General features: G+C 40.9%; 1 protein-coding gene across 1 annotated transcript in view; it reads right to left on the bottom strand.

The window, feature by feature from the left end:
• Positions 1-21,542, bottom strand: part of BTAF1 (B-TFIID TATA-box binding protein associated factor 1) — a 3,603,226-nt gene that overhangs the window by 2,467,231 nt on the left and 1,114,453 nt on the right. The window contains exon 15 of the mRNA XM_044055641.1: positions 7,448-7,588. Coding sequence (XP_043911576.1) covers positions 7,448-7,588 — 141 coding nt within the window. The remainder of the gene's footprint in view (positions 1-7,447; positions 7,589-21,542) is intronic.

Genomic DNA, 21,542 nt, shown 5'->3' on the forward strand with positions numbered 1-21,542 from the left:
CAGGAGCAAGGCATTTGGTGAAGACCCTTGGGGCAGTAGAAAGGCCAAAGGGCAAAGCAAAGAACTGGAAATGCAAGGAAAAATAGGAAAACACTTCATGAAAAGGGGATGAATAGGAATATGGAGATAGTTTATCTGGATCTCAAAGATGCCTAAGAAAGCCTCAAGATCTAGACAGGCTAGGAAAGCCTGAGGCAGAACAGAAAACCAGGTTTGAAGGGATAACATCTGAAAGGAAGGAACCTTCAAAAAGTTGCTGAGCTGGGAAAGATCCAGAATAGGTTCTTCAGGTGCATTCTTTCCTGGGAACCAGAAACATTCTGTAATGAAATTCCTTCCACGTTTGAGGAGAAAAAACTGCTTGGATGGTTCCTTAAGACATAAGGCTCTGAAGAACATCCAGAAAAAAAGGGCAGCTGTTTATTAGAAGGTTGAGGAATGCCCAAGAAAGGGGGAAGAGATTTCCAAACCATGCAATACCCCTGACGAGTGATGGATAAGAACCTAAGAATACTGAGTGCTCCTTAATCAACTGAGAAGGGACAGGGAAAGAAGAGATGGAGAAAATTCATTTATAATGGAGGGGGAGGATAACCAGGCAGAACCTGGCTTGTTTGGAAAAGGAGGCTTCTGAGATGTACGAGTCTGGGTACACTTAGCAGAAGGAGCCCTTCTATCACCCTTTTAACCTTTGGGAAGAGGGCAAGACCGTCTACAAAGGCAGACTTGGTAGAATAATTCCTCTGAAATTTGGGAACAGGAGGAAACAAATATGTTTTAATTCCTGCATAGCCACTCCCTTTTCCTGAAGAGGCTTAAAAAACTCAGCAGTTGCAGAACAAAATATTTTTATTGTCAAGAGAAGCATCCATCAACTTGGCCTTAATATCATCAGGCAGAGGATGAAGATAAAGCCACAAATACATCCTTAACACAGAACCAAAAGCAGCAGCTCTAGAAGAGGCATCAGCTACGTCACAACTACATTTAATGGAATGGTGAGCTATTTGAGAAGAGGGCTGCAACAGACAGCTGAAGCCTTCCCCTCAGAATCAGGAAGATCTGAAAAAACGTGAATAGCCTGACAGAGAAGGGCCAAATCCTATCTGGTCATATGGTTCTGTTAATTCACAGCCCTAAATGACAAGAGTACCAGCAGTGTAAACCTTCTTACTCAATCTTTCCATGGTTCTGTCATCCTTGTCAGAGGGAAGCAGCTTAGAAGGTAAAAGTACAGAGGGATTATCAGAAGAAAAAGAAACAGAAGGGTCAGCAGAGGGACACCTGTAAAGAAATTTACAATCAAGCACCTTATAATACCTATCAGTGTTTTTTTTTTTTTAGGAGCAGGGGACTGGGAATCAGAAGCCTGGAAAGCTGCAGAAAACGTGTAACAGAACAGCAAGCACAAGAGGAACAGCAGAGGGCTCAAGAGACTCCAAAAGAGGTATTATGACCTCTTTCAAGTGAGCATCAGAAACCTGGGTACAAGTCCCATTTGAAAAACTCCATCATATGGGAAACAGTATCCCCAAAGGAAATAATCTTAAAAGGAGAATCTGGACTAAGAGTCCTCTTCCTCAGAACCATAATCCAAAGCAGAGGGAATCTAGAAGGAATATGCCAAAGATTCTTCATTAGAAGAATCCTGCTCCCTAGGCCTCTTAAGATGAGTAGGTGGTCAAGGGGGGCAGGAACAAACTTCCTGAGGGGGCTTCAAAGCCATGAGCCCATTAAACAGACTGCATGTGAAATCCTGCCATTCACACTGAGGATCCTTAAGAGCAGGGGAAATATGCTTAGTCTATTTTTCAAAGGGACATCAGCCGTAAACTTTTTAGGCTGTTCAACCCCTAACAATCAGAACAGGGAGAATTTCCTCCCCAACAAGGATCTTCGGAACATCCCTAGGCCCTTCGGATATAACCAGCCGCAGCTCCCCCCGAACATCTGAAACAAGACATATGCAGAGCCTCCGAGGACATGCAAAAAGCTGGGTCCATGCCGGCCTCAGAAGCAGACTTGACATAGGAATCCGACTGAAGAACCAGGCTATCAACAGGGTTTTCACCAGCCTTGGTGGAGGCCATACAGCAGAATAATCTGGTCAAACTTTCTTGGCCCTTCTTCACAGATGGCTGACTTGCACGTTGGGATGATTCTGCCATTGTACCCTGAACCAACAATTTAAGACGTTGGTTCTCAAAGTAAACAGCTGAAGAGGAGAGACCATGAAAATTTTAGGGACAAACATGTCACAAAACAGGACAAGATGTATGGTCATGAGAAGCACCTAAGCAAAACAAAACGCTTGCGACAGTCCTTCTGGAGAATCTGTCACACACTGGCAGTTCCCCTTTCTGGATGACATGTAATCCAACAACCACAAAAAATAAGATAAGAAAAACACCAGTGGTACACGTATCTATAAAAGGCTTGGCAACCAGTAGACGAAAGTGTTCATACTGACGGCAAACAAGTTCTGAGGAATGTACACCCATATGTCATATTTATGCCCTACGCCGTGCATGGGGAGCATACATGTGACATACAACTTCCCTACTACAAGCTAAGGAATACTGTAAAATAATGAAGGAGTTCACCAATAAGTGCTTCGCTCCGTAAAACCAAAATCTCAGCTGGCTGGGATGTTACGTAAAATGACCTTTTATTTCCTCAATGGGAACAATTATATAACAAGCAATACCACGAAGCCAAAACTTGGATTTCTAACATTACACAGAGGAAACAAAAAAAGCTTACAAGAGACAAAGAGCAGTACAATAGTAATAGGGCATATATCTGGCCAGAAATGAGATCTAAAACAAACCCCAAAGAAGATTTTCATAAACCTAGATGCTATAAAGGGGAAAATTCTGACATGGATAATAGTAAAGGGGTAAATACAGGTTATCGTAATGATAGATATACATATCAGGGGGATTTTCAATATCGGGGAAAACAATACTCCCAACCACATCAATATGGGAACCAGAAATACATGAGAAAGAAATGGTATTAACATATGAAGGGGAACAAGCAAAAAATAGTAGTAACAATCATAGCAACAGGATTGTAGTAGATGGAAATGTTTATACTTTTAATAATTTCAAGATATTCAACTATACTGATATCGAAATAGAAAAAACACATTTTGATCTATTTAGTAAAGGAGAAAAATTTGTTCCAATTCCTAGATTTAATTTGACAGACACAGTGATTGAATTCAAAAAAATATATTCGAAAAGCAAATTTATCTATTTATTTTGAAAATCTAAATGTCCTGGATAAGAAAGATTCTCTTAAGAACAAAAATACAAGTCCCCTGTTTAAGGTAAAAAGCAAATTTAATCCTCCTAGTAATCCTAGTATCGAGCTATATGAAAATATTACAATTAGAGAAATATATCAAGAATCGAACAAACTCAAACATTTAGCCAGTGGTGCCAACTTAACCAAGAATGAAGAACGATTAATAAGAGACCTCAAGGAAAATGACAACATAAGGGTCATGAGACCAGATAAGGGTGGTGGTACCGTTTTATATGACAATATACAATATACTAAAAAGATATATGATTTACTACATTTTTCAGGAAATTATTCCTCTATATCCCTTAACGAACTTAATATAGCATATCAAAGGACTGATTCTTATTTAGAAGAATATTTCCTAGAAAACAGAATCACAAAGGAGACCTTTGACTTCCTATCTGTAAAATTTCCAAAATTGGCTACCCTAGTAGGAATACCCAAGATCCACAAAAATATACAAGACCCACCATTTCGTCCAATAGTATCAGGAAACAAATCAAAGACTTTTCCAATTGGTAAATACATTGATCATAAATTGAAACCTATTTATGACCAAGTTTCCCACATGGTCAAGGATTCTTGGGTATTTTTAAAGAATTTTCCTATGGATTTGAAATTTGAAAATATAATATTCCTCACTATAGATGTGATTGACCTTTTTTCATGTATTCCTAAAGAGCAAGGATTAGAAGCATTTAGTGCTAGTATGTACAAATATGCTAATCTTGAATGGGATGAAATTAGCCTGTTAGAAGAAATGATGGCCCTAGTATTAGAAAACAATTATATATACTTTGAAGGTGAACACTTTAAACAAATAAAAGGAGTAGCGATGGGAGCCACTTGCGCTCCCATTTACGCTAATTTGGTTATGCTCCATTGGGAGGATACTACACTTTTCTCAAGTGATCACTTTAAGAATGTGAGATATTATTCTAGATTCCTGGATGACATATATATATTATGGGAAGCTGACATTAATACTACGGAATGTTTCATAGAATTTTTAAACGATAGTAGTGAATATTTAAAACTCACGCATTCCTATAACAACAATGGATTACCTTATTTAGACACACTTATTAAATATCAGTCAGGTATATTCTCTTCTTCTATATATAGAAAGGAAACATTCTCTAATAATTATTTACAGTACACCAGTTGTCATCCAGAGAAACTGAAAAACAATATATTCAAAGGTCAATGTGTTCACACTTCCCGCATGACATCTGACATTGATACTCTACACACTGAATTAAAGTATATTAAGGAGTTATTCACTCAGAGAGGCTATCCTATTGCTATGATGGATTCTACAATTCAATATATTTTACAATATAGGAATTCTAGATATTTTCCTCTATTAGGGAGCAATACTCAATCTACATCCCAAGAGATCTCTACACACATTAATTCTGACCACAAGGTTAATGACATTAATCTAAATTCTTTCCATAGAACTTACATATTGCAGTTCAATTTGGCAGCTAGTTATATCAAAAATATATTAAACCACTTTTGGTATATTATTTCCAAGGATGCCCAATTGAGTAGAGTATTGGGAGACAAACCCCAGTTTACATACAAGATGGGTACCAACATCAAACAGTTAGTTGAAAATGGAATTAAGGGAAAGATGGATAGGAATAACAGTAACAATAAAAAAAATGAATCCCAAATGTGGTACTTGTAATCAATGCAAATACATGTCTGAAGAAAACATCATACACTTGAAAAACGGACACAAAAGTGTGGTCAGAAGGAAAGTAGGAAATTGCAACACCAAGATGGTAGTATATTTAAGCATTTGCCAGCAATGTCCATGTTTCTACGTAGGAAAGACTGAAAGAAACAAAGAAAAGGATTTATGATCACACATATTGTATAAGAACTAAGGACAATAACAATGCACTTTACAGACATATAGATAGGGAAGGGAATAGTCATAATTTCAAATGTATTATATTAGAAGTAATAAATTATGATCCTAGGGGAGGAGACTTCAAAACTCTGCTCAGCTACAAAGAAATCTGGTGGCAAATAAATTTAGACGCTACGACACCACCAGGTTTGAATGAATACATATCAATTAAACCACTATTATAATATCAACTATTCTTATATATTATCAACAAAAGCACTTCACAAATTCTAATAAATTTTAACAAATTTTAACATTGTTTTTAACTTTTTCAATATTGTATTATGGTTAAGAAAGTAGAACAAGCATAAGAATTAGACCAAGATTTTGTATTATACAAGGGTAGACACATGACAAGTTTATTTGTGTACGAGTAAAGCAGTTTTATAATTATATTTATATTTAAATTTATATTCACATTTATATTTATGTATCTTGACCCTTCAAGTCTGGTCATTTCTATGTACTGTGTAGTTAAGTTTTGTTATATATATATATATGCAAACATATATTCACATTTACTTATTTATTCACTCATCTATTTATTTACAAACTTCTTCGAAGTGCATCAATACTAAGCTCACCATCAACACAAAGCTCATGATCAACAGAGAATGGAACATTATTAATACTGATACACATAATCATAAAATCAATCATAAAAACTAATTCACATTATTATAAATATTATTTTATTTTATATCATCACAATTAATATTAACATCATATCTGAATTATTGTATATAGTGAGATTTATTCACGTATATACATATCCACGCGTTTATCACATCACAAAGCCACAGTTGATACAAACAGAAAGAATTAAATACTTCTTATATATCTTTCTACTTTTTTATCATTTTTATACACATTCATATTCATCGATACACATGCATTTCACTGATACACAGGCATCTCACAGTTTTTTCAGCAAGTGTATAATTCAAAACCAGTTCATTACACAAGGGTACTGAAATTAATCAAAACAAGAATTCATTTATTTATTTCCTTATTTATTAATACATTTATACTATGCAAGTGTCCAGCAGACCTATTATTAGGATATTTTATATGCTTTTTAATTCAGGCTTATATGCATTTTAGTAAAAGTATACGAGTGCAATTGTATACATACAAGTATTTCAAGTGGTATACATCTTTAAATTTTCAAATATGTGGCTGGTTTAGGCGCCAAAAAAGTTATAAAATGTTGATTGTGAACTAACAGTTTAGTTCTGATGAAACCTGGACTATATCGGGTGAAAGCGCTTAACTGATAAACTGATTCTGTGACTTCAGTTTTATATTTTTATCGCATTTCATTGCATTTATTGTTTGTTGTTTTATCAGTAGCTGTTCGGGCTACATTGGCGTATTAAAGATTGAATCTAGTACAATATATACCAGCTTGTCTTCAGTTCGTGGATTAATTTAATAGCAGTTATTTGGAACATTGGTTACATTTAAGCGGAGAATTGGTTCTATGTAACATCCCAGCCAGCTGAGATTTTGGTTTTACGGAGCGAAGCACACATTGGTGAACTCCTTCATTATTTTACAGTTATCTGTTCTGACTTTCAGTTCAAGCAAAGGAATACTGCAACAGTGATATGGAAGGACATCTACTCATACAACCGCTACACAAGTGAATAAAAGAAGAGCATAAACAGACATCTAAAAAGCACAGTATGTGCACCAGACATGCCCAATGTCACTGCATCTGCTTCCTATAGATTACTGATCATGACTAGCAACCACCAAATGATGGCTCCCAGTTCCAGTAGGGATCTTCCATACAATACCCACCTCTCTAATCCTAATAAAGAAAGAGAAGTCAGGCTCCACCTTCCAAGATGTTAGAAGGCCTATAAAATGAAGGGTTAATCTCTTCCATCATGGATAAGGAGCTTACAGGAAATCAACGGGGAATCAGACAGATGTGGAGGAATGGTAGTGGCAAAGTAGGGATCAGCTGTGGAAGAAAATGAGCCATACAATGCCAGCGATTGCACAATACAGCTCTCGTGACAAAGCAATACTCAACATAAGGAAGGCAACGGCAAAATAAAAATCCACTTAAATACATAATTCACAAAAGTTATGGAACAACGTATAGTACAGCAGTATAGAAAAAAAGGTGATCGTCTGCATATCAGTTTTGGGTGGGTACAAAGCACCAAACAGGTTTAAATGAACTGTATTCCATCTAACCTGAACAGCCTGGAGGCCCACAAGGCTATCAACCACTGGTACCAGAGCGGCTGCAGCAACAGCTCGTACATCATCATCTAGGTCTTGCAATCCTTCAACAACAGCAGGCAACACTTCAGGTAGTAACGTCTGAATCATATCCTATGAACATGATATATTTCAAATTAAAAGCATCCTAAGTGAACAAAACATTTACATTGCCATTAAAATAATCTGTTTGTACTTCACATTTTTTCAATATGTTACTGAATTATCACTTGTGTGACAGGCAAATTTACATTCATATAAAAGTAATCAAACTATATTAATGTAATAAACATACTTCATATATGTACTATGTAACATATAACCTAAGTAATATTACATAAATTATTCAATTCCTGCCTTTTTTTTTTTAAACAAAAAAAATCCTTATTAAAACATCACTTACTACATAGGCAATGATAAATTTATATAAATGAAAACAAACCACATTGACACAATCCTAGTCACAAGCATTTTACGTCACAAGCCATAATGACACACTCCCAGTAGCAAACATACATCACTTATTATCTACCCAATAATTCTCTTTCAAACATTACACCACTCATTTCAAATCCTGTCTCCTTTTAGACCTAATTCCTTCCTTGTATGCACTTCCCCCAACAATTCCCATTTTTTCCTATGTAGTTTGCTCCTACTCTTTTCTGAAGATCTCAATAACAATTGCTTTACCTCTGTTACTATATTCACTACTTCCAGTATAGTCTATTTGGATGTTTAATTTCCACTTTCTGGTAATTGCTTTTTTAGCAGCCACCATTACACACAGCAAGGCTTTAACATATCTAGTCAATACTGTGGTGGTGGTGCTGCAGTAGCATTGTCGCCTCACAGTAAGACGTTGTCCTGTTAGATTCTCAGCTAAAGCATCTTGTGTGTGGAGACATGTGTGAATAGGCGTACCTTCGTTGAAGGTTGTGCGTCAGGGCTGGCAACTCGGTACGTAAAATTCTACTGCCAATCATTAGCAGACCGGAGTTCCGCTGTAGCGACCCCTAACCGGGAAAAGCCGAAAGATACAACAAGCTCAGAAAAATCCAAGTGCTCACCCAGCATCTCCGACAGTGTATCCCGCAGGGAATCCTTAAAGTTCACCAACTCACCGCACTCCCAGAAAAAGTTCCCAATTACCTCTTTCTTTCCCTTCACACCTCCATTTACTGTCTGCCTGAGGAAAAATTCTCTGGAGTCTACACAGGGTATAAAAATATCTACGCAAACATCTCCAAGCAAAAATCCTTAATCTTCTAGATTTTGTTGCATATTTGGGTTACATGCATATATCCTACCATTGTTTATTTGTGAATTGCTTATCCATATTCATACTTTACATTGTGAAAAAACATGTAAGTGGTACTGAAATGACAGCACAGATCATGCTTTACAACAGTAAATAGATAAAAATGCAGAAAATTCTACACCGCCCTGACAACATTTATTGACTCTCAATTCTGAATCAAGAAAAAGGGGCTCAGCAATTGTTTATAAAAGACAGGTCATGACTACATCATGACAGGCTCAGTAAACATCTCTGTACTCACCATAACAGTAAAGGCTTGTCATTCCATGCGCCCTTGTTAATTTTAAAACCTCGGTAATGACCACATAACAGGCAAGGCAAAGCAAGTGGCTTCAAAATAATTAGCAGTGTATACAACGTAGGGGTTGTGAGCTGTCACAGAAACCATACATTAAATCTGGGAGCCAAAACTACCGATGCAGGCAGCAAAGGAAAATCTATACAATTAGAGCCTGGGATAGAACAAAGGTGAAACTGAATACAATTGTGGTTGGGGAAAAAAAAAACATCCTGAGCCCAGAACAATCATGAGAACTTAGGTGAATCTCCTCTTCCCAAACTCGGCAAATGACAGCACATAATTAAGATGCCTCTTCCCATATGTGATACGATCATGTGAAAATTCCAGTCTGTAACAAGTTACTTTCTGCAGTCTTTGTTTTATGGCTGCATCTGCCATGTCCTCTACCACAGCTTCCAAATATCTTAGAGATCACCTTGTTACTAGGACATATAGGCCTAATGGTTAGTGGTTGTTACATTAAGGGCAGAATAAGTATACACTTAACAAATCTTTCACCATACAGGCTCTGTCTTTATGGTAAACAATAGCAGGAGCAAGCTTAGTTCTGTGTGTAGAGTATCTAAAGAAATTAACTCTGGGTCTGCAGCAAGATTCTCACAGAGATTCAATGTTTTCTCTGCTCTAGAAAAAACAGTTTGACTGCTGTTTGCAGAGAATCTGGTTTTGAGAAGGCATAGTCAAAGGCATCATTTCTTCTTTCAGCTTTTTCCAGTTACGGGTCACCATAGCGAATCACCTGTCCGCTCATGATTGGCAGTGGAGTATTACGGTGTCGAGCTGCCAGCCCAGCACCCAACCATCCACAGAAGGCACACACATGCACACACACACCTAGGGCCAATTTAGTGTCTCCAATCTACCTACAGCATGTCTCTGGGATGTGGGTGGAAACCGGAGCAACCGGAGGAAACCCACGTGACCACAGGGAGTACATGCAGACTCCGCACAGAAGGCACCCCAGCTGAGAATCGAACCGGAGACACTCTTGCTGTGAGGCGGCAATGCTAACTGCTGCACCACCGTGGTCGCCCAGTCAAAAGCATCACTAAATGCCTAAAAACAGGCAGGAATGTTGTAAGGTTAAGACTCCTCAAGTCCTAGAACATCCAGGAACCTTTTATGCGAGTTACATTACTCCGCCCATTTAATTAAAGCATGCAATCATAAAATTTGGGTTTCACCACAGAAAAATCAGGAGGAGAATGCAGACAGATTCTACATCATACCTGAAGTAAAGCTAGCTAGCGTGCCCTAGCTTTTGTCCGTCTTCTCTATCAATGTCAGAGTCAGAAAAATGCACTGGCAAACACTTCTTTTTAGGAGGAAGTACTGTATTTGGTGTTGCTGCAGCACTTCCCTCTGAACTATCAACAGGCACAAACACCAGGGTACCTGGTGTTGACAGCTTAAACAGAGGGAAGTGTTGTAGTGATAGAATTCTACCAAGCAGCAACATAATTTTTATCAAAATATTTGTAAATAACTAAAGTCAGAGTAGGTATCTGGAAACAGAATGTTCCACTCATGGATTATTTTTTTCTTCAGGAGGAAGCACTTCTGAAATTTGATAGATTTTACTTTTCTGGTCAAGGAGAAATAGCTTCACTAGATGCAACAGACTCCTGAAAAAATACACAGGCAATTTCAACAAAGGATACAGCCTATACCATATGGTGGTCAACTGTGGGTGCCTGGAAATTAACATTTGGTTGTCACACAGCCAAATCCTGTGCTGAGGCCTAGGAAAGAATTTCAATTGCCACACTACTGGCTCCATAAACTGCACTGTAAATTAAGGGAGTGGGAGAAATGAACGGAGGATCAGGCGACAGACAATTCCCACCTATGCAGAGCTGGTACCCACAGCCAGTCACAAAGTTGACAATGTCTCTAAGGCATTAAGAATCCTGCCTGTTGATTACTTGGTAACTAGCTTTTCAGCATTATCCACCTTCAAGTAGCACTTGAGTTTATGTTTTTCTGGAACCAGTGGAAGGATGGATGCCACCTCAGCTTAAGGCATGAAGACTGGATGGAGCTGAATATTGTTCAGTGTTAAGGCCTTCACTGGGATCTTTGATCATAAGCCCACTTGCTTTAATTTTTTTCCGAGGACATCATCCTCAAAAACAAACCACAAGCAGACTTCTGTTATCCCTAGGAGTATGTTTGGTTTCCTTCCTTATGCTGAGGAAATCAGCAAGATGCTGGCTATAAAATGTGAAGTAAACGTTTCCTCTCTTCCCTTTTCTGACACATTTGTGCTTGGTAGCTAGTCCACTGATGATCATCCTTAGCTCATCAAATACTCAAGCAGCCTATAAACATTTATGCAAGTGTAATATAATCTTCATTTTGGGGGCCTGGAGATAAAACAGGCAGTTGTATGGTTTGAATAAGTGCCAATACAGACACTGCACTGAGGACAAAAGTGCAGTTACTCCTACAACTTACCCTGCCTGTGCAAGCATATAGAAGTTCTCTACATGAGGGTTTGAAACTTGGAGAGCCTCCTGGCTTATACAACAGCAACCAGAAAGTGTACTCCAAGACAAAAATCTGACTGCTACCAAATCACTTGTATTGAAAGGGGTTAGGGTCCAACCTTTAGACCATAAAATGAATGTTTCATATAGATGGCACTGGTTTCCAAGTAGGCCTGAGTTGGGGGGGGGGGGTCTCTTAAGAAGTGCTTTACAGGGGCATGAGTGGACAGGATATGATCAATGGGAAGGGCTTGCTACAGATGTTGACAGGTTACCTTAACAGAAGTACAGAAAATGCCATTATGAAAATGTTCCACCAGCTACTGTTAAAACTTGAGTATCACCTGTGGGCAGCCATAACAAGAACCTCCACTACAGATGAGATTCATTAACATTAAGCTTTGAATGATACGTTAAGAGATCCCATGAATTTGAGTTGGTGATAGCTCAGGTGGACAAAAGATACGTGGCACCTACTAAAGAGAGTTTGGAAAGATTCCTGATGCCGCGACCAAATTTACCCTATTAGTATAAATACTACACTGGGTCTCCCCTGAAGAAGCCACTAGCCTAGAAGGACTAACCCGGCCAACAAAGGATGTAGACAAACGCATGAATGAATGAATGCTTATTTCCTCTGCAAAATATACAACATACTGCATGAAAAGTCATCCTTAAATGGTATCAGCACAAGTCCATTCAGGCTGTTAACCTGTGGCTGCTCATGTCCAAGTGCATCTATGACCACTTCTCAGGAGTCAGGAAGGTGCAGGGCCACAGGAACTGCACTGGTCATCCGTTGCACAGCTGAAAAGGACTGAAGAACTACAACTGTCTTGGATATAGGACAGGCCATTAGAATAAGACTGACTCTACCATTTTTTGACAATTGCAAGAATGTGGAGATAGGTAAGAAGACAAAGGAGTGTCCCCCTCAAAGACATTGAAATAATGTTTGCTGTCCAGTCTCCTTTACATGAGTATTTAGAACAATTTTTTCAGTTACCTGATCTGAAGATGTATACCGCACATGATTCACCCCCCCAACCTCATCCCTCCCCCACAAGGTTTAGGCTTTGAAAAATGTTGCCTCCATTCAAAAACGTTGCATTTGAACTTGCCTCAGCTTGTCCTCGACTGCATTTAGATCTAAGGGAATGCAGGAGGTCTGGGGATGGAGGTCTAGCTGGGATGTAATGTTCCAGACTTCTGCCATTACCACCCTGCACACCTGATACAAATGAGTACCCCCTGCTTGTTTAACACCACATTACAGTGAGTGGTGTCTAATCACTTTCAATATTCGCTGACAGCCAAACTATCCAGAAGGCTTACATGAACGAGGGCCATCTTGTCTTAAGATGACATACTTTTTTTTTTTTTTTTTTTAAAGGAGAAATTCCATGCATCTTTACCTTGAGGTGACAGGGTATAGCCACGCCAGATGAGATCTAAAGCATCTGTAGTCATAGTCTGGGTATAACCAGACTACAAAGGGCATACCCTAGTTGCTTAACACTTGTTGGGACAAACATTTTAGTCCAATCCTGATGGGGGATTAGGGGCATCAGCTTGGGCAATGGGGTGTTGTTCCCACAAGCAATGTGTTATGCTACTTTCCTGATACAGACTACAAAAAGCCTTGCAAGACAGCAGTGGCAAAAGCCAAGTTGCCTATGAAGAGGATGCCAAGTCCATAATGTTTAGAAGAGGTATGACCACATGACTAAGTGGCTACCTCAAAGATGGCCTGAATATATACCCTTCTGAGAAAGGTCATAACAGTTGCTATGGTCTAGGTAAAACACTGCATGATGTTCTCCTGTGTGTTTTCACATGATCACAATAGCAAGAAGTAATGCAGTGACCTAGAATCTATTTGCAGACCGTACTCCTTACCTTATTAGCAAAAGTAAATGCAATCTTGCTCAGGTCATTGGCTCGTTCAGACAGCACATTTGTAGAAGAACTTACTGCAACAGTAGATGTCCCACTGATCATTGCTGCAGTATTCCAAAAAGATGGGTTTTCACCTATGATGTCCAGCTGAGGTACCAAAGTTAAACGTTCCCTGGAGCATACAGCCAGTGAATGACCTCAGCTCACAGGTGTAGGAGTATACAGACAGACAGGTGAGCATAACTCCTTATACAATCTCTAAGCCAGCAGGCTGAAGGCATCTAAGGGATAAGTGGTCAATTTGGAGAGGCAAAGCTGGAGGTGATAGGAGACCCCCTCGGTCCTAGCATCTGACAGGGCATGAGAGTAAAGGAAAACAAAAAAAACAGTACCACAAAGGGGTGGAGGGTGTGAAAGGATATTGCAACAGTGATCAGTAGAAGATCTGGTGTTATGGTAAATTCTTATACAACTGTACTACGTCCTGACAGAAATCACTGTTGCAGTACTCCAAAACAGATGGGTGATTCACACAGCTTAAGGGAATACAAGGAAAGATGGTGGAGAATGGCAAGAACAGTTCAAGAGTGCAGAAAAGAGTAACCTAGTGAAGACCCGCTGGATCTTGAAAAGACAAGTAATATGCACTGTTTACTGAAAGTGTGCACAGGAGACCAGGTGGCAGCTACCAAGACTTCCTCTCATCTACCCCTTTGTAGAAGACACCAGAGAAGGCCATTGCCTGGTAGAGTGAGCCAGATTACAACAGGAAAAGGATTTGCCATGCTGCAAGTAACAAAAGGAAGTGGACATAGAAATCCAGCTTGCACTGGTTGTTTAGATACTGGCTGGCACAGTTAGGATTCCATGATGGAGACTTGCAGTCATGTTCAAATAAAACGTCTGCTGTCTGTGTACATCTAGGGAATGTAGGAGTCTTTCACCCCTGTTCTGTGGGTTGGGAAAAAAAGTGAGCTGACTGATGACCTGGTTTAGAAAACTTGTGCAGCACTTCAGACATAAAAGAAGGGCTAACCCTCAGGGACACAATGTCCTTGTGAAAAATAAGAAAAGGTGGGTCAGCTATGAGTGTCTGTAGTTCTGAAACTCACCTAGCAGATGTGAGAGCCAGTAACCAGTTTTCCAGCTGCATAACTGTAGAAACAGTGGCTGGCTCAAGGTGGGATCCCAAGATAGTAGCAGAGGTTTCTCCTTAGGGTTTTAGTTCTAGCACCCCCTTTTAAAAACTGACTGACCTCAAGCTTGGACATAACAGGAGGACTGAGGGGTACACAGCCCAAAATGGCAGACGGGTGCACTTCAGAGGAATATACCAGACCTGTTTTCATGAGCTCACACAAATATGGCAAGACAAGAACCTCTGATATTGTGGGGTCCTGACTGACACCAGAGAGAAAATTTCTTCCGTTTGGCTATGTAGGATTTCCTATTGGGTTCTCCAGGAGGCAAGGAGACCCATCAAAGGACGATAACAGAAAACTGGTGTCTGGAAGGCATCAGTACCCTATCTTCCATAGGCTTAGGTTACAGGATGACAGGTTGGGTTGAAGCAGAGACCCCCCCTTCTGTTGTGAGAGAAGGTCCACTTTGGGGGGGGCAGATTGTGGTTTTTGCCCCTAGCTAAGTGACAGAGAAGGGTGGACCAATGCTGCCTTCGGAAAATAGGAGTCACCAGTAGAATTTTTCTTTTTGGATCTTTAGTAAAACTTTTGGTATTACAAGGAAATGGGGGGCGCATAAAAGAGCCTATCTGTCCATTAAAACAGAGTGCATCTGTCCTTGATACCAAGGGGCAAGGAGTCCTGGTGCAAAAGAGGGGAGCTGTATGTTGTTTTCCAAGGTAATAATCACACGTGGTGTTCCCCACTTGTGGGCTACACTTAACAAGATCTGTCTGTCGAGGGTATATTCTTGGGGGGCCTTTGATGGGCCAGTTCATTGAATCTGCCAAACTGTTTTACTGTGATGGAATGTATACTGTTTGAAGGGACATGTCCCCGTCAGTTGCCAGGTCCCAAGCAATCTGAGGCAACCTGCAGAGATTATGCTGGTTTATGAACCATATGACTTACCTGAATACTGTTAAGAGCTTGGTTTACAAAAAGTACAGTTGTGTACACTTACCATAAATGTAGATGTTAGAGGATATTCACTGTTGCAGTCATTACATTTGGGTAATCCTGCTGGCAGGTTGCCCTCAGTCGGCCTGAATTCCAAAGTCTTGGGTCCTGCATCGGCTACTGTCGCCCCTTCCCTGACGTCAGGTCGTCAGGGGTACAAAAGAATTAGCAGATGCCATTTTCTTCAGTTTTTCTTGCCCCAGATGTCAGGTGCCCCCTAAATGGGTAGGCAAAATTTATATATATATAAAATTACATGCACCAATAAAAACTTGACCTTCATCTATAAACAAATACACCACATAGGTCGTATAAATCAGAGAAGGAAAGATAAGTTCCAGCAGAAAAAAGGGGGATGGCGGGTGGGTAACCTGGACTGCAACAGTGAATACACTCTAACATCTACATTTATGGTAAGTGTACACAACTGTACTATATTCTTCATGTTTCACTGTTGCAGTCATTACACTTGGGTAGAGTCCCAAAGCTATGGTTGGGAGGCTGGAGCTAAATAGTATTAGGAGCGGCTATGAGGCCCTGCAGAACTGCAGTGGCAAAGCCTGCCCTGGATTTAGAGTACAGTGGCAGATGATAATGCTTTGTAAAGGTGTGCAATGAACTCCAAGTAGCAGCCTCTAAAATGTCTTTGGTTGGTACTCCCCTGAGAAAGGGCTACTGAAGTGGCAGCAGCTCTGGTTGAATGTGGCCTCATGTCCTTAGGCACTGGCTTGCCATGTTGAGAATAGCAGAAACGAATGCAGTGGCCTATCCACTTTGAAATAGTCTGCTTTGAGATCGCCTTTCCTTGTGATCCTGCAGCATATGCTACTAGTAATTGCTCTTTCTGAAAGCTTTGGTTCTGTCCAAGTAGAATCTAAGCTGTCTGTGTACATCCAAGGAATGCAGAATTCTCTCCCCCTTGTTCTGTGGATTTGGATAAAAGGTTGGCAGATGAATGGTGAGCCACACTGGACACCACTTTAGGCATAAATGTCAGGATCGTCCTCAGAGAAACCCTGTCTGGATAAAACATGATAAAAGGTTCCACAGCCATGAGTGCCTGCAGCTCTGAAACTCGTCTTGCAGAAGTTATTGCTAGGAGCAAAGCTATTTTCCAAGATAAAAACTTTATATCAGCAATAGCAGCTGGCTCAAAAGGAGGCAGGGTGAGTTTTCCCAAGACATAATTGAGGTCCCATGCAGGTATTGGTGATGATCTTGGAGGCCTTAAATTTTTGGTTCCTTTGAGGTACTGCTTTAATAAAGGATAAGAAAAAATTGGTGGCTCTGTATTGTAATGAGCCGAAACGGCAGAGGCATGAATTTTAATTGATGAAAAAGATAGGCCTTTGTCCAGCATCTCAGTTAAGTATTGCAAAATCTGAGGAATATCTGGTACAGCTGTATCAGTTCCTTGTGCCTGGTTCCAAGCACAGAATCTCTTCAGTTTTCCAGCATAAGATTTTCTAGTACTGGGCCTTCTGGCTTCCAAAATGACATCCATCACAGCTTTACTGAGAGGTGTGTTTTGTATGATCACATTATCTGCCATGCTGCCAGGTTTCAAGTCCTGAGTTGGCTGTGCAGGATCTGATTGCTTTGCTGGGACAGTAGATGGGGTATTTGAGGTAAGGTCCAAGCTGGGCCTTGAGACAAATTCCTTAGGACTGAATACCAGTACTGGCGGGGCCAGTCTGGGGCAATCAGTATCATCTTTGGCTTCTCCTGTCTGACCTTTAGGAGTACCTTGGGGAGGAGTGGCAGTGGAGGAAAGGCATATACTGATAGGTTTTTCCAGCTGAAGGATAGGGCATACATTTTCCATGCTTGTCTGTGATAAGTCCTTGTGCAGAATCTTTTTAGTTGGTAGTTGTGAGGGGAGGCAAATAGATCTATGTCTGGGCATCCCCATTTCCTTGTTATCATACTGAAGACTTGTGGATCCAGGTGCCACTCGTGAGGATCCATGAGGTTTCTGCTTAGTTCGTCTGCCAGAGTACTTTCTTTTCCTGGCAGGAATTGTGCTTGCAGATGTACTTGGTAAGTCAATGCTGTGTCCCACAAAGTCATGGCTAGTCTGCAAAGGGGGAACGAATATGTGCGCCCCTGCTTGTTTATATACCACATGACCGTGGTATTGTCTGTCTTTATCAGTAGTTGTCCCGGATGAATTAGGCCCTTGAAGGCTGTCAGGGCATTTTGAACAGCTAGCATCTCTTTTTGATTGATATGTAGATGCATTTGGTTTGAGGGCCATGAGCCCTGAATGCATCTTCCTGCCATGTGGGCCCCCCAGGCATAATCTGACGCATCCGTTGTTAGTGTCTGCCTGGCTGTGGGTAATATGAATGGCTGTCCCTTGTTCTGGTAACAAGCTCTCGACCACCATTGAAACTCCTGTTGCAGGCAGGGAATGAGAGTAATTATTGCCTCCAGGCTTTGGCAATGCTGAGTCCAAATACTTTTTAGGTACCATTGAAGTTTCCTCAAATGCAGTCTTGCATATGGAATTAGTAGAATACAGGAAGCCATGAAGCCCGAAGCCTGCAGAATTTTTCTTGCAGATAACTGGGCCTTTGTTGCCAACATTTTGAAATAAGTAGTCAGTTGCCTTTGTTTGTCTGGCGTGAGATAAGCCATCTGGGCAGTTGTATTTAAGCCTGCACCCAGGAATATTATCTCTTGAGAGGGTACTCGTTTTGATTTCGTTGACTGTGTAACCCTAGGCATGTTAGAAGTCTTTTCACAAACGCCAGACGCTGTAGAAGAATGTTTTTGTTCTCTGCTTGAATTAGATAGTCGTCAAAGTAAGGATATATTTGTATTCCTCTGTCTGTAGAATGCAATTACTAGTGCCAGGCACTTTGTAAAGACCCTGGGCGCAGTAGATAAGCCAAAGGGCAGTGCAGAGAATTGGTAATGCATTGAGCCCGCCTTGAATCCGAGGTATCTTCTGCATGATTGTCTGATTGGGACATGCAGGTATGCCTCTTTTAAGTCTAAAGTCACAAGCCAAGCATTCTTGCTCAGCATGGGCAGGAGCTGCTGTAAAGTTAACATCCTGAACTTTGGTATATCCAGGAATGGGCTCAGAATAGATGGGTCCAGTATTGGTCTCCAGGCCTTGTCCTGAGTACCAGCAACAGACTTGAGTAAAATCATTGTCCCTGCTCTTGCTCTGGTACTTGAATGGCCCCCATGTCCATGAGGAATGATGCTTGTTTTTGTGCCTCTGTCCATTGATTTATTGGCAGATCTGTCCATCCGTTTGCCTTTGGCAGGGTATGAAAATGGAACTTGTAGCCTTGTGACACTATGTTTAGAACCCACTTGTCCTGGGATATAATGTGCCAATTTTGAGAAAAAAGTGCTAATTTTCCCCCTAAAGGTGCCACCAGGAGGTAAGAGCTTGGTGCAGGCAGGTGGAAGTCATTGGGACTGTTTCCTGTAAGGTTGTGATTTGTCTTCACCAATTTTGGAGGTAGAAGCACCCCATTGCTTTGACCTGTATGAGCCTTGCGCCTGTGATCTGTCTCTAGGGCATCTGGATCTGCACCTTTGAGGTCTGTCTGACACAGGAAAGGACCAATTCTTTGTAGGCCAGTGTCTACTAAGCCTAGGTGGCTGTACTTGTAAAAAATCTGACAGTTTGCATGGATTTAGCTTTGTCCTCCATTTTCTTTAACACCTCTTCTGCCTCAACACCAAACAAACTATCATGCTGTAAAGGTGCATCTAATAATTTAACTTTCACATGATCAGGCAGATTTTGTTCCTTTAACCAAGCATGCCTCCTAATTACAGAACTTGTAACTGCGGCCCTGCAGGAGGCCTCCAAAGAATCAAAACCACATTGCAAAGTATGCTTTCCAACTTGTTCAGCTGCATGCAATAAATCCTGCATTTCTTTGTTTTCTGCACATTCAGAGTTTAACAACATTTTCTGTTTAAGCAATGCCATGACATGTTGCTGATATTTGAGCATATGAAACTGACAATTTAAGCCCCTTATAGCCAAGGTAGCAGATATGTAAACCTTTTTTCCCCATCTATCCAGTGCCCTAGAATCTCTGTCAGAGGGGGTAGGGTTTTTTGCAGCGGAAGCCTTAACTCCTTTGGGACCTTGAGAAATAGTCTCAGCAGGGTTTTTAAAAACGAATTTATGAGAGTCAGGAACCCTGTAATATCTATCAGGCTTAACAGGAGCTGGAGGTAAGGAGTCAGAGGTAAGACTAGACTTCGAAAACACCATCTACAATGTCTAACACAGGTGGAATGGCTAGAGGCATGTGTTGAGGAAGTAAAAGGAAATCTCTGAGCCTCTTTTTAGATTCTGAAAAATCTTGGTTCTCCCAGTGGAAAGGAAATGCTCCCTCATGGTATGCAAGTTTCCCCAAAAGAACAGTCCTCAGGAGGAGAAGCTGAAGGTATAAGATCCTTCAGCATCAGAATCCTCATAGGGGGGAAAAGAATATTCCTGATCAGAAGAGGAATCAGAAGAAATAGAAATCTGATCTGAAGATTCATAGTCAGTCTCTTGCCTAGGCCTCTTATCAGCAGGGGGATGGGAACCCCTCATCAAGGTAATCAAGTCTTCGGCATTTTGAGCATCTGTTTTTTGGGCATAGAGGCCTGTCCACATGGCTCGAGTTTGTTTCTTTGCTTTAGAAGGTGCTTTAGTCTTTGCCGTTGAAGCTGAAGTAGGTTTAATGTAAATATGTTTAGGTCTGAATACACCCTCAGAAGCCGGTGCCTGCTCAGTGGCTCCGAACCCATCTGAGGGAATAGTATCCGAGGCTTCAATACCTTGAGTTTCCAGTGGCATAGCGAACTCCACGTGGGAGTCAGTAGCGGCCTGTGACTCTAAGGTAGCGGGCGTCAGGGGCTGCGAAAGCACCTCACTGAGAACCGGCAAACTGGAGACTGGCTTAGGAGAAGCTTCGTTGTCGGTTTTAGGCCTCGGTTGTTTATCTCTCTCCTTTTCTTTGCGTTTTTTGTGAACTCCGGTAGTCGGATGGCTATCAGACGACATTTCTGGATAGTTAAACTGGCATCCAAAATAGTTTAAAGCAAAATCATACTGACGCTTAATAGTGCGTTGGTTAAATCTAGCACAAAACCGACAACATCAAACGTTGTGATCAGGGCCTAGGCAAGGAATACAGTAAGAATGAAAGTCCTTATGAAGTATTTGCTTTCCACAAGAAATACAATTATTTACTTTTTCTGACATCGGTCTGGAGCAAGAAAAAGTTTCTCCAATGGGGTACTTAGCTTTATTGAAGACTTCGGATCTGAAATTTGAACACAAAAATCTCAGGAGTTGGCCGAATGGCACTTGCAAACTGCTTCGGGCACCACGCGGCAAGAAAGACTGAAGAAAATGGCGTTGGCTCCTTTTTTACCCCTGACGAATTGACGTCAAGGAAGGGGCGACAGCAGCTGACGTAGGACCCAAGACTTTGGAATTCAGGCCGACTGAGGGCAACCTGCCCGCAGGATTACCCAAATGTAATGATTGCAACAGTGAAACACGAAGAACATATGGGACAAAACCTGAAGAGCTTGAAAGAGACCACTCACCTCTTTCAGGGTGATGCTTTCTTTCCCGTAGCTGCACTGCCAAAGGCCCTAGACCTTGTGAATGACTGTCCAAGCACCACCCCCCGTCCTTGTCCAAGGGGACTGCATACATTCCTTGACTTAGGAGTCTGTGCTTCGAAAGGCAGTTCTGGAATGGAGGTTCCCCTATATTACCCTCTGCAGGGTCTCCCTAAGACAAGGCATGAGGGAGATCTTTGTGTGTGTGTGTGTGTGTGTGTGTGTGTGTGTGTGTATGTTGGGACCAGACATTTTTCAGGCACCACTGAATTTTCCTAATAAGCAGCTTGGCTAAAGAAAGTGTCTTCTCTGGCTCAAC

This window comes from Protopterus annectens, chromosome 14.part0, assembly GCF_019279795.1.
Source record: "Protopterus annectens isolate FY-2018-M chromosome 14.part0, PAN1.0, whole genome shotgun sequence".
Classification (NCBI taxonomy): Eukaryota; Metazoa; Chordata; order Ceratodontiformes; family Protopteridae; genus Protopterus; species Protopterus annectens.